The 13,291-nt window shown below is 40.3% G+C and overlaps 1 protein-coding gene across 2 annotated transcripts in view; it reads right to left on the bottom strand.

Annotated features, from left to right (window-relative positions):
• Window positions 1-13,291, bottom strand: part of cntn1a (contactin 1a) — a 226,875-nt gene that overhangs the window by 94,563 nt on the left and 119,021 nt on the right. For both annotated transcript variants that reach the window (XM_060914626.1, XM_060914627.1), the window contains exon 3: window positions 9,415-9,444. In XM_060914626.1, coding sequence (XP_060770609.1) covers window positions 9,415-9,444 — 30 coding nt within the window. The remainder of the gene's footprint in view (window positions 1-9,414; window positions 9,445-13,291) is intronic.

Raw genomic sequence — 13,291 nt, 5'->3', positions numbered from 1 at the left:
GTTAAGTACAGACTTCAACATTTATCCAGTGACTGACAATCCTTGGTTGACTGCAGTGCAAAAGGATTCACTTATCAAGTTGTAACTGCCAGGAAGACCAGTAAGTGCTGAGGATTAGGTAATGAGAATCCAGTAAATGGACATATAAACAAACCTATTGGTTTTGTTGAGCTAGCAATAGCCAGCAAGATCTAATAAAAGTTCCACAATCTGGTTTAAATCCTGTGAGCCAGTCCAACGCGAACTATTTTCTGGAACCATTAAGTCAAGGCTTATTTATGGCAGGCTCTATCAGTTCCAAGCTGTAGGCCATATATAACTAAATCACAATGACAAACGGCATGAGTGCAACAAGCAGAGCACAATATATCACAATATACCATATATCACAACAGTACAATATAAACCACTGTAATATAAAAACAATTACATGCATAATATGAGAAGTATACTTATAATATACTACTACCACCATCACCAATACTACTACTACGAATAATAATAATCCACCCATCCATTATCTGTAGCCACTTATCCTGTGCAGGGTCGCAGGCAAGCTGGAGCCTATCCCAGCTGACTACGGGCGAAAGGCGGGCTACACCCTGGACAAGTCGCCAGATCATCACAGAGCAGACACATAGACACAGACAACCATTCACACTCACATTCACACCTACGCTCAATTTAGAGTCACCAGTTAACCTAACCTGCATGTCTTTGGACTGTGGGGGAAACCGGAGCACCCGGAGGAAACCCACGCGGACACGGGGAGAACATGCAAACTCTGCACAGAAAGGCCCTCGCCGGCCACGGGGCTCGAACCCGGACCTTCTTGCTGTGAGGCGACAGCGCTAACCACTACACCACCGTGCCGCCCGCCACTAATAATTATTATTATTATGCAATTATTTCAAAATATCAGATATTAAATAACTAATATCCTATCAAGAATCTAACTTATCAACTCTCAATTATTTCAAATATATTTCAGAATTTGTGACATGAACTTCATTTCCTTGTTCATTTACAGTCCCTCAGAGGCTGCTGTTTGCATCAGCCATGTTGCTCAGCATGTACTTTGCAAAAAGTTGTTCTTTCCTATTGAACTGGTTATTAAACAAATTATTTTTTTAATTAGACAGAAATTATTAAGATCATCCAGTTGGAAACTCTTCCAGATATGTGCATATACAGTACACAGACGTTCTTCCCTTTACTCTGACTGGAACAGTCATATCTTACAGCTGCGTGTAGTTATTAATACTTAAAGCAGCTCATGATCCATACTGAAAGGACAAAAAAAAACCATCCATTTACATCCTATCATCGTACACATTCAAAATGAAACTCTACTGCACTGATGCAACTGTAATTTACTTAGATTTGTTCAAACCATAATATGAACACAAGTCTCAGACAAACTCTTTTAAAACCTGAGGCATGAGCAGCATGCTGACCCTAGCTCTAGATCTAAATCTCTCAGTCTTTCTTCACCTAGGTTCCACATTCTTGATACATTATGACACTTTTCAACAAAATAATCATGGTCAGATGTGTGACAGTTATAAATATCTCACAGAACCATTCTTATTACTTCACATAGCGTGAGAATGAAAGAAGGCAGCTATCACACTGGTTCCTCAGGCTTTGAACAGTGCAGATAGGAACGAGAGTCAAACGCACAAAAGGGATCAAAAGAAAAATGTTTAGCTGCCAAAGAACATGCAACCCTGTCAAGGCTTTGATGGAAAAATAGAGGGGTGTGCATTTGTATGTGTGTTGGTGTGATTGGCGGACAATCCGAATCCAAGGAAAATGGTAAGTACGTAGGGCTGCAACTAATATTCAATAGATTTTATAATAATATTACACTGAAAAAAGAAGTTTCACATTTAATTTAATATGACAGCAAAAACTAAAGCCATGCACAGTTTTCATGAACTTCCTGTACTGCTCCAGTCTGTTAATTAGCTTTGCTGAGAGGCTTTAATTGAATGCCAGTAGCTGACAGTATGCTCAGTCTCTGGAGCTGTAGGAAACCCAGCCAGTGTTGTTTACACAGATCGCTGGTTTTGGTCCATGTACGAGCCTCGTTTTTCATTTATCCCCGTGTTCTGTTGATCATTTATCGCTAATCCCACTGAGTTACCAACAACAGGCAAGGTTACCATAATAAGGGTGTAAGGAACAAATATCATTCAAATTAATTTTTACGCCGTTTTGATTGGCTGAGCAAACTGCAAATAACTGCTGACACATACCGCAATGGTCTGCTCATGCGCAGTTACTTTGCACTTGTGTCAACATGGCTTGCTTCCCTAAACTGACAGACAATGAGTTGGCTTCTTGAATTGAAAGTAAAAGCAGTGAAAACACACACACACAAAAAAAAAACCCTTGTCATGCGAACTTTATAATCAGTATTTTAAAAAAAAATTGAATGATGAAACAATTACTGAACTTGGTTTTCGCAAACAATCATAATTTATTCTATCCATATTCACTGGATATGAGCAATCACATGCTCTGACTGGCTACTCTACTACTAGGATATCAGCTCGTACACCGTGAGTAGAGAAAAACAAAATGGCGGCGCATGCTGCTGAACCAACCGAGGACGAAATAAAAACTCGACTTGAAAACCCCAGAAAATACAAAAAAAGTAACAAAATTTGGAATAAAAGTATTTGATGGTAAAACATATCTTTTTTTTTCGGGAATTATTATAATAGCATTTTTCACAAATTGCTACTGTCATTTCGCCGGTTTGTTTACGTTCCAAGCGGAAATGATTTTGTTGGAGGTTTTGTAAAAAGTTTTTATTTCTCGAATTTGCAAAAAATAAAAATAAAACTGCTCTGTTTCTCAAAATCCTGTGAATGTGGATAGAATAAAACAGTTATTCCACTCAATTTTGTCGTACGTGGCTTATAGCCGCTATCAGCTCATGTATACTACCGTTCAAAAGTTTGGGGTCACCCAGACAATTTTGTGTTTTCCATGAAAAGTCACACTTTTTTATTTACCACCATAAGTTGTAAAATGAATAGAAAATATAGTCAAGACATTTTTCTGGCCATTTTGAGCCAAGGCCAGGGAGCAGACGAACAGGCTAAACCGACTGTCTGCTAGCTGCACAGAGTCGTCACTCAGGGCCCACTACATCGAGACTGTGTCTGTTCCCCGAGCTCAACAAAAAGGTAGAAATTTTCAGAGAGTTTGTTCCAGTAACCTAGTCAATATAAAATTAGATCATACTGACAGTACAGCTGCTGCCAGCACCTTTGATCTAAAGGTGGGGCTATTAAATATTAGATCTCTTACATCTAAAGCACTAATGGTTAATGAACTCATTACTGATCAGGAGTTTAATGTACTGTGTTTAACAGAAACATGGATTAAGCCAAATGAATATATAGCATTAAATGAAGCGAGTCCTCCTGGATACAGTTATATACACCAGCCTCGTCTAACTGGCAGAGGAGGAGGCGTCGCGGTTATTTATAACGATTATCTAGGTGTAACACACAAACCTGGTTATAAATTTAATACATTTGAAGTTCTTCATACTCATATAATGTATGTAGCCTCGAAAAATAAGTCTACCCAGTTAATTCCATTGCTTATTATTTACAGGCCCCCGGGGCCATATTCTGAGTTTCTTTCTGAATTTGCAGATTTTATCTCAGATCTGGTTATTTCCTTAGACAAAGCTTTAGTTGTCGGAGATTTTAATATTCACTTCGATAACCCAGAAGACCCTTTAAAAACAGCGTTTGTGTCCATCTTAGATTCAGTCAGGATTAAGCAGAATGTCATAGGACCGACCCATAATGGTGGTCACACCCTTGATCTAATACTAACATTCAGATTAAACGTAGACAATATAGTCATACTTCCACAGTCTGAAGTTATCTCAGATCATTGTCTCATCTCATTCAAAATATGTCTGAGTAATAATATATGCACCTCACCACGCTACTGTATTAAACGTACTTTCACGTCAACTACTGCACAGAGCTTTATAAATGATCTCCCAGAGCTGTCAACTTTGATTGGGTCACTGTCAGCCCCTGCAGAACTTGATCAGGCAACTGAATGCTTAGAGTCAACATTCCGCCATACTTTAGATAATGTAGCTCCTCTAAAAAGGAAAATGGTCAGAGACAAAAAATTAGCACCCTGGTATAATGATGACACTCGCACATTAAAACAGACCACTCGAAAATTGGAACGTAAATGGCGTCAAACAAAATTGGTAGTGTTCAAATTAGCTTGGAAGGAGAGCTTCCTGAAGTATAGAAAAGCTCTTAGTGCTGCGAGATCAACATATTTCTCCTCCCTAATAGAAGATAACAAAAATAATCCTAGATTCCTATTTAATACTGTAGCAAAATTAACCAGGAATAAGTCCACTATCAACACATGCACACCTGCAGTATGTAGTAGCAACGACTTCATGAATTTTTTTAATGACAAAATTGAGAATATCCGACAAAAAATTCAAACTACTAATTTAAGGTTAGACAATGTAAGTGACCTTGTAGTTAACAATATAACTGTATCAGATCATCAGTTAGAATGTTTTACTCCCCTAAAAGAAACTGAATTACTTTCATTAATCTCTACATCAAAAGCCTCAACTTGCGTACTAGATCCCTTACCGACACATCTATTCAAACAGATAATGCCTGGAGTAATTGAACCACTTCTAAAAATAATAAATTCTTCTCTTATGATTGGCTATGTACCCAAATCCTTTAAACTAGCAGTTATCAAACCCCTGATTAAAAAACCTGACCTTGATCCCTGTCAGCTGTCCAATTATCGGCCAATATCAAACCTCCCCTTTATCTCCAAGATCCTTGAAAAAGCTGTGGCACAGCAGTTATGCTCATATTTACATAGGAATAACATCCATGAAATGTATCAGTCAGGATTTAGACCTCATCATAGCACAGAGACAGCACTGGTTAAAGTAGTAAACGACCTACTGTTGGCGTCTGATCAGGGCTGTGTCTCGCTACTTGTGTTGCTTGACCTTAGTGCAGCATTTGATACCATTGATCATTCCATTCTTCTGGATAGACTAGAAAATGTTGTGGGAGTTAAGGGAATGGCCCTCTCCTGGCTCAGGTCTTATCTAACTGATCGTTATCAGTATGTTGATATAAATGGTGATATTTCTAGACGTACCGAGGTAAAGTTTGGTGTTCCACAAGGTTCTGTCTTGGGTCCACTGCTTTTTTCTCTATACATGTTACCTCTGGGCGATATTATTCGTAAACATTGTATTAGTTTCCACTGTTATGCTGATGACACACAGTTGTATGTCTCTGCAAAACCTGATGAGAGACACCAGCTTAATAGAATTGAGGAATGTGTTAAGGACATTAGACACTGGATGCTTATTAATTTCCTTCTGCTTAACTCTGACAAGACTGAAGTACTTGTGCTAGGACCACATACAGCTAGAAGTAAGTTTTCTGATTACACAGTGACTCTGGATGGCCTTTCTGTTTCTTCACGTGCAGCAGTAAAAGACCTCGGAGTGATTATTGACCCCAGTCTTTCATTCAAAACTCACATTGATAACATCACCCGGATAGCTTTCTTTCATCTCAGAAATATTGCAAAGATAAGAAATTTAATGTCATTGCATGATGCAGAAAAAATAGTCCATGCTTTCGTTACCTCCAGGTTGGATTATTGTAATGCCTTACTGTATGGATGTTCCAATAAGTGCATAAACAAGCTCCAGTTAGTTCAAAATGCAGCAGCAAGAGTCCTTACTAGAACTAGAAAATATGACCACATCACGCCTGTCTTATCCACACTGCATTGGCTCCCAATCAAATTTCGTATTGATTATAAAATACTACTATTGACCTTTAAAGCACTAAATGGTCTCGCACCACAGTACCTGAGTGAACTTCTGCTCCTCTATGACCCGCCACGCCTACTTAGATCAAAAGGTGCAGGCTATCTGCTGGTACCTCGTATAGTGAAGGCTACATCAGGGGGCAGAGCCTTTTCTTACAAACCCCCACTGTTATGGAACAGCCTTCCAAGTAATGTTCGGGAATCGGACACAGTCTCAGTGTTTAAGTCTCGGCTGAAAACATATCTGTTTAGTCAAGCCTTTTGTTAATGGTGTTTATGAGGTAAAGGAGTAGATCTGGAGGGTCCTCAGACATAGAGTGTTTTGGTAAACTGGGATGTATGGATGCTGTCAGTCCCCACTCGCTTGCTCACTCGAGTTTGTTGACGGTGTAGTGGCTGGCTGCTTTATGTCCCGGGGCTCCCTCATGCCTGTGTTACCTTCTGGCTCTCTCCTTTTAGTTATGCTGTCATAGTTAGTTGCCGGAGTCCCTGCTTGTACTCGGTGCAATATGTATACTGTTCCTACTTATTCAGGTGACATTGGGCATACCTAACCACCTGTGTTTTCTTTCCCTCCCCCCCCACCCCAAATCTGTCCCTCTGAGTTACATGGAGTCAACAGGAAATCTTTTGGTGGAGACGGTGGAGACCTCGACTGGCTATCGTAGCCTGCAGGGAATCGGCCGTCAGACTTTCTGTCGCATGTCCCAGACCCGGTGAAATGTAACTGAATTGTCTTGGCTAGCCCTAAGGGTCCCATCTGCATCTCATCATTGCTGAGGAGTGTGCTCCCATCACCCAATCAAGCATCCAGCCAGAGCAGGTCATGATATATTTTACCATATTAACATGCCATTGTGTGTTATGCCTGATGTAAAGACTCTCGTCTCTGCGAGCCTACCACACAGATTTAATACTTGTCATTTTTAGGGCATACCTAACAACGTGTTTTCTTTCTCTCTCTCTTCCCCCCCCATCTGTCCCTCTGAGTTACATGTTGATCCTGGGATTGAGATGCTGGCCTCTTCTGCCCCTCGGACCTGCTTGATCCATCCTGGTGCCCTGTGTCTGGTCGGAGTTTTATCGCCCCACTCCTGTGAAGGACGGCCCCATGAGGACAGTTGAGGGTTATACCTGTTAAAACTGTTAATATTATAGTCAGGCTGTCTGTTGTTGCCCAAATGAGGATGGGTTCCCTTTTGAGTCTGGTTCCTCTCGAGGTTTCTTCCTCATGTCGTCTGAGGGAGTTTTTCCTTGCCACCGTCGCCACAGGCTTGCTCATTGGGGATAGATTAGGGATAAAATTAGCTCATGTTTTAAGTCGTTCAAATTCTGTAAAGCTGCTTTGCGACAATGTTTATTGTTAAAAGCGCTGTACAAATAAACTTGATTTGATTTTGAGCATTTAATCGACCCCACAAATGTGATGCTCCAGAAACTCAGGCCCTGTCCACACGGCAACGGATTCAGGTGAATCCGATACAACTGTTTATTGTTTCGGCCTGGCGTCCACACGGCACTGGCATTTTGGGTGCCCCAAAACGCAATCTTTTGAGAACAGGTTCCAGAGTGGAAAGATCTGGCAACGTTGCCGTTGCGAAGTCGTCTGGATGAGTAGAATGGATTTGTTCACGATAACATCACAACCACATGTGCTTCACGCCAGGTAGAAGTGTAACGAACTCGATGCGAGTTGTCAACAAATCCTATAACTTGGTTCATGAAACGTGCTTACAAAATATTTTCACTGTGAATATTTATTGTGTAATGGTGCAAAGTGAGAGCGAGAGAGAGTGAATAGCCCTTAGGCAGAGTCAATCCCGCCAGCAAAAATAGGGAAAAAAAAGGAGCGATCTCACCTCTTCAGATGTTGGTTTAAGTCCTACAATACATTCCTCAAAAAGGGCGTAGAAGAACAAATTAATCCATCAACGTGTAGCATTCAATTTATTCCGGACCATTAAAGACGCCACCTTCCGCGTAGAATCATACGTCATCCTCGCCGCCATATTGGATAGGTCAAAGCGGAGAATAAAGATGCCTCATTCATGTGCTGCGTTTAACTGTACCAACAGGTTTGCCATCCAAACGAGATCACATGGGATTACCTTTCACAGGTGAGACTGGAAAAATAATTTTCATTGTATTTGGTCATTATAATGTAATTTTACGAACAGATTTTTCTGACTTTGTGGCTAATATGAAGTCTCGCGCATAATAGTTTATGCGCATGCGTCCTTACTTCTTCTGTTGTTCTGGTGTCTCCGAAGGGACCGTCTTACAGCGCCCCTAGAGGTGTGGCATGTGTATTGCATCGTTTTCAGCAAGCGTTGCGTTGCCATATGGACCTGATATTTTACTGATCGTTGCCCATTTGGACGCGATATTTTTTTAAATAACATCTCGTTGCCGTTGTCGTGTGGATGTAGCCTCAATCTGCTCAAAGGAAGGTCAGTTTTATAGCTTCTCTAAAGAGCTCAACTGTTTTCAGCTGTGCTAACATGATTGTACAAGGGTTTTCTAATCATCCATTAGCCTTCTGAGGCAATGAGCAAACACATTGTACCATTAGAACACTGGAGTGAGAGTTGCTGGAAATGGGCCTCTATACACCTATGGAGATATTGCACCAAAAACCAGACATTTGCAGCTAGAATAGTCATTTACCACATTAGCAATGTATAGAGTGGATTTCTGATTAGTTTAAAGTGATCTTCATTGAAAAGAACAGTGCTTTTCTTTCAAAAATAAGGACATTTCAAAGTGACCCCAAACGTTTGAACGGTAGTGTACGACTTGAGTTAGTGGAATAACTGTTAGTTGTTAGTGTTTCGCAAGCAATTATTTGCCTCTGCCTTCAGCATCGGCAAATAAATAATTGCTTGCTTGCCACTAACAAATCACAATATTTTGTTCAACCTCATCCAATAATTGCTTATTCTTTGAGTAGGAACATGTGAAAATCGTGCAAATTAAAATCCTAGCTGGTCATTAGAATGTACTTTGACAATCATCTTGCACATTACCATCTCCTGTATCATTCCCCTGCTGGTTTTCTTTCATTACAACATTAAGATTTAATAAATCTAGTCTTGAAGTTTTCTTATCCTCATAGAATAGTGAGCATCTTACAGTACATCATTTGCCTCCATATTAATTCTTTCATCTTTTCTGACTCTATGCTTGAATTGAGATCGTTGTGAACGAATCCTGGATAAACACACATCATTCCTGCCTCCTGCTGGATTGGCCTCAGATCTTTAAAACCTTGAAATCCTTTTACATCCACATCCCCAAATGAACAGGTTGATTTGAACTTGTTTAGTCTGATCTGTCAAGAGATGTAGTAGGAATGCTTTTCAGGCACTTATAGTCTCATATTCATTGTTCATGCTGTTTGTCTTTGCCTTGAGCATTGGGACTGCATCAACTGATACTCTGCTCATGTAAACACAGGATAGTTAGACAAACAACTGTGTGGATATCAGACACAGTTAACAGCCATTAAGACAAATTATTAATCATACTCACCAAAGACGCCAGCAGCTTCACCATACACAGCTGGAAGAGAGAAAATAAAACTAAGTGCTGATTTCATATTAATGAAAGGTCATTATCATTTCAAAGGACTAAAAGCTAGTGCTTATGTCAGTACAGCTATTCTATTATAAACTGTAGATACACTATATACTAGTGCATCTCAAAAAATTAGAATATTGTGAAAACGTTCAATATTTTCCATCAGTTATTTAAGAAAGTGAAAATGTTATATATTATAGACTCATTACACAAACTAAAATGTTTCAAGCATTTTTCTATTTTAATTTTAATCAGTATGGCATACAGTACAAAAACATAAAAAAAACATCTCAAAATATTAGAATATTTCATTTCGAGTTTGAGTAAAACAGTATGAACACAGTGTATCTCTCGGTCTAGTTCAGTACACACAACCACAATCATGGGGAAGACTGCTGACTTGACTGTTGTCCAGAAGATGATCACTGATGCCCTCCACAAGGAGGGTAAGCCACAAAAGGTCATTGCTGAAAAGGGTGGCTGGAAAAGGTGCACAAGCAACAGGGATGGCCGCAGTCTTGAGAGGATTGTCAAGAAAAGTTGATTCAAGAACTTGGGAGAGCTTCACAAGGAGTGGACTGAGGCTGGTGTCAGTGACTACGTTTACATGCACATCCAAATCGAGCTGCTGTCGGTAATCGAGCTGAAGGTCCCAGGAGGGGTGCCAGAGAAATCCAATCCTACATGCACACAATAAAATCGGGCTATTGTGTGAGGTGCATTGTGCACCCGAGCCGCAAGTGGCACAACACGCCCCATCGTGTTGGTACACTTCCGGTTGTCGTCATGAAGAAGAGCTATTCAAGAGTGTAAACAAAGTTATCAGTTCCGTGTTCTCCATTGCGCGTTTTTCTCCCGTCCATGAATTTTAATATATTCAACTCCTTAAGCTGAATGAGCATAAAGTCTGTCTCCTCATTGCTCCAGAAGTGCACATTTCTGCTTGCCTGTGGCAGTGGGGGCGTGGTCAAGCGCCGGTCTGTGACAGGAGGGCGGAGCCAGGGAAGGTGAGTGGCAGAACGACGGTACACCTGACGGTAATTAACCTGTGTTTGTGTGTCTTCCCAGTAACCGCGCCCTATTTAAGGAGGCAGAGGGAGAGCAGAGGGGAAAGCTCATCCCGGGACTAGAACACAGCGCGCGCGCGTGTGTGTTTTTCTCTCAAGAATAAAAGTAGGCTGTTAAACTGAAAAGTCTGACAATAAAAAGCCTATTAGTACCAGAAGCTTTGTCCTGCCGTCCTCTGTGCTCCACCCACACTTCAGAGAGCTCTACATCGCCATTTTCTCTTCTTCGTTTGTTCCTCCTGACCTCTTCTGCTGCCCGCTACTACTGTTGTCATGCCGACCGAGGCTGTTGTGTTTCCCGCTTGTGGTCTCGTCACTCGTCACTTCCGGAAGTAGCTCGACAACTAGCTCGATAGGGTATACATGCACAAAGTAGCTCGGCAGAAATCACATAAACTAGGTCGTGTAGCTCGATTCCGAGAAATCAAGTTCGATTCAATTTCAGCCGAATTAAGGTGTATACATGGCATTTTGAACTTCGATTTCAGTCGAGCAACGGCAGAAATTCGATTCTCTCTATGTGCATGTAAACGTAGTGAGTGTATCAAGACCCATCACGAACAGACATCTTCAAGAAAGGGGATACAACTTTTGCATTCCTAATATCAAGCTACTCCTGAGCCAGAGACAATGTCAGAAGTGTCTTATCTGGGCTAAGGAGAGAAAGAAATGGACTGTTGCTCAGTGGTCCAAAGTCCTCTTTTCAGATGAAAGTACATTTTGCATTTAATATGGAAATCACGGTTCTAGAGTCTGGAGGAAGAGTGGAGAGGCACAGAATCCAAGGTGTTTGAAGCCCAGTGTGAAGTTTCCACAGTCTGTGATGATTTGGGGTGCAATGTCATCTGCTGGTGTTGGTCCACTGTATTTTATCAAGTCCAAAGTCAACACAGCCATCTACCAGGAGATTTTAGAGCACTTCATGCTCCCATCTGCTGACGAGCTTTTTGGAGATGCTGATTTCCTTTTCCAGCAGGACTTAGAACCTACCCACAGTGCCAAAACTACTACCAAATGGTTTGCTGACCATGATATTACTGTGTTTGATTGGCCAGCCAACTTGCCTGACCTGAACCCCATAGAGAATCTATGGGGTACTGTCAAGAGGAAGATGAGAAACACCCGACCCAAAAATACAGATACACTGAAGGCCACTATCAGAGCAACCTGGGCTTCAATAACACCTCAGCAGTGCCACAGACTGATCACCTCCATGCCACACCGCATTGATACAGTAATTCATGGTAAAGGAGCCCCAACCAAGTATTGAGTGTATAAATGAATATACTTTTCAGAAGTTGGACATTTCTGGATTGTAAATCCATTTTTTGATTGATCTTAGGGAATATTCTAATAATTTGAGATACTGGATTTCTGATTTTCATGAGCTATAAGCCATAATCATCAAAATTAAAACAAAAAAGGCTTTAAATATTTCACTTTACATGTAATGAATATAGAATATATGAAAGTTTACCTTTTTGAATTAAATTATGAAAAAAATGAACTTTTTCATGGTATTCTAATTTTTTGAGATACACTAGTATAATGGAAAGCTTTTAGAATTTGAAGCCCAAAATCACACTAAGTATTTGAGGTCGTCAGTGAGAGTTGTAAGATTATATGATGATAACCATTTATTGCTAATGTATTAAATCTGGAAACAGCTTCAGTAATGAGTTATATAGCCTGCTTTTTGCATAACAATAGTTACTCTTAGACGTATAAGATTCTCCAAGGAACCTTCCAATTAAGCTGATTAGTTGAGGTTTACGGGTGTTTAGTCCCTGGATGTACTTTTGTCTTTCTGTGTGGGTGTATAGCTCTCTGTCCCTTCCTCTAATATCTGTTTAGAATTTGCAGATCAGGAACAATGTTCCCAGCCATCAAACTTTTATATTCTGCTATGACTTAGCAGAATATAAAAGGTTGATGGCTGGGAACAAGCACATCGGTCCTGTTAACAGCTGACATGAGTTTTCATATTTCCCAGCTTCATGTTCGTTTTGGCATGAGTAGCATACTGTAGGTGTGGCATCATCTCTCACCCCCTTTTTTTTTTAAAGAACTTTATTGAAAAAGGTTGTACATACAAACAAATGTACACAGAACAGCAGACAGGTGCTCCAATATTCATGTATCATCAAAAAATAATAATAATAAATTAAACAGTACACTAAGGATGTTAGTAATGCCAGTAAACTTAAAGAAGTAGGGAGGATAATAAATAAATGAATAAATAAAATGACAAGAAAGGGGAAAAAAAACAAAAAACAAAAAAACAACAAACAAAAAAAGGAAACCGAAAGTAAATACATTAATCTTCTTTGAAAAACCTCTCGTATATATCTGCGGATGTGGTGCTTTGTTTAGTGTCAATTAGTGTAAGGGATTTCATGTACTCTTTAAACTCATGCAAGAAACTTTTAAAGTTGGGTGGAGTTTTGGAGTATTTGCATTTGTGCATGTGAAATTTGCCATACAAAATGAATAGGTTTGTAATAAAGGTGATGTCATTTTCATCTCTCACCCCTGTTAGTGTGACACTAGTCAATTGTGAGCTCATGTGTGCAGAAGATGGCAGATAGCGCTTTCCTCCGAGTGGTGTCCTGTGATGCGCTGCCCAGCACGAGAAGCATTTTCAAAAGATGCAGAAGGCTGGCTTCACATGTCTTGGAGGAAGATCCTTATCCCTAACCTTAGCCATCATTACCCCAAACCTAGCCACAGCAGGAGAGCTGGTGGAAGTGGCAGGTGACCAA

This window comes from Neoarius graeffei, chromosome 2, assembly GCF_027579695.1.
Source record: "Neoarius graeffei isolate fNeoGra1 chromosome 2, fNeoGra1.pri, whole genome shotgun sequence".
NCBI classification, from domain to species: Eukaryota; Metazoa; Chordata; class Actinopteri; order Siluriformes; family Ariidae; genus Neoarius; species Neoarius graeffei.
This window is presented reverse-complemented; position numbering and strand designations above follow the sequence as displayed.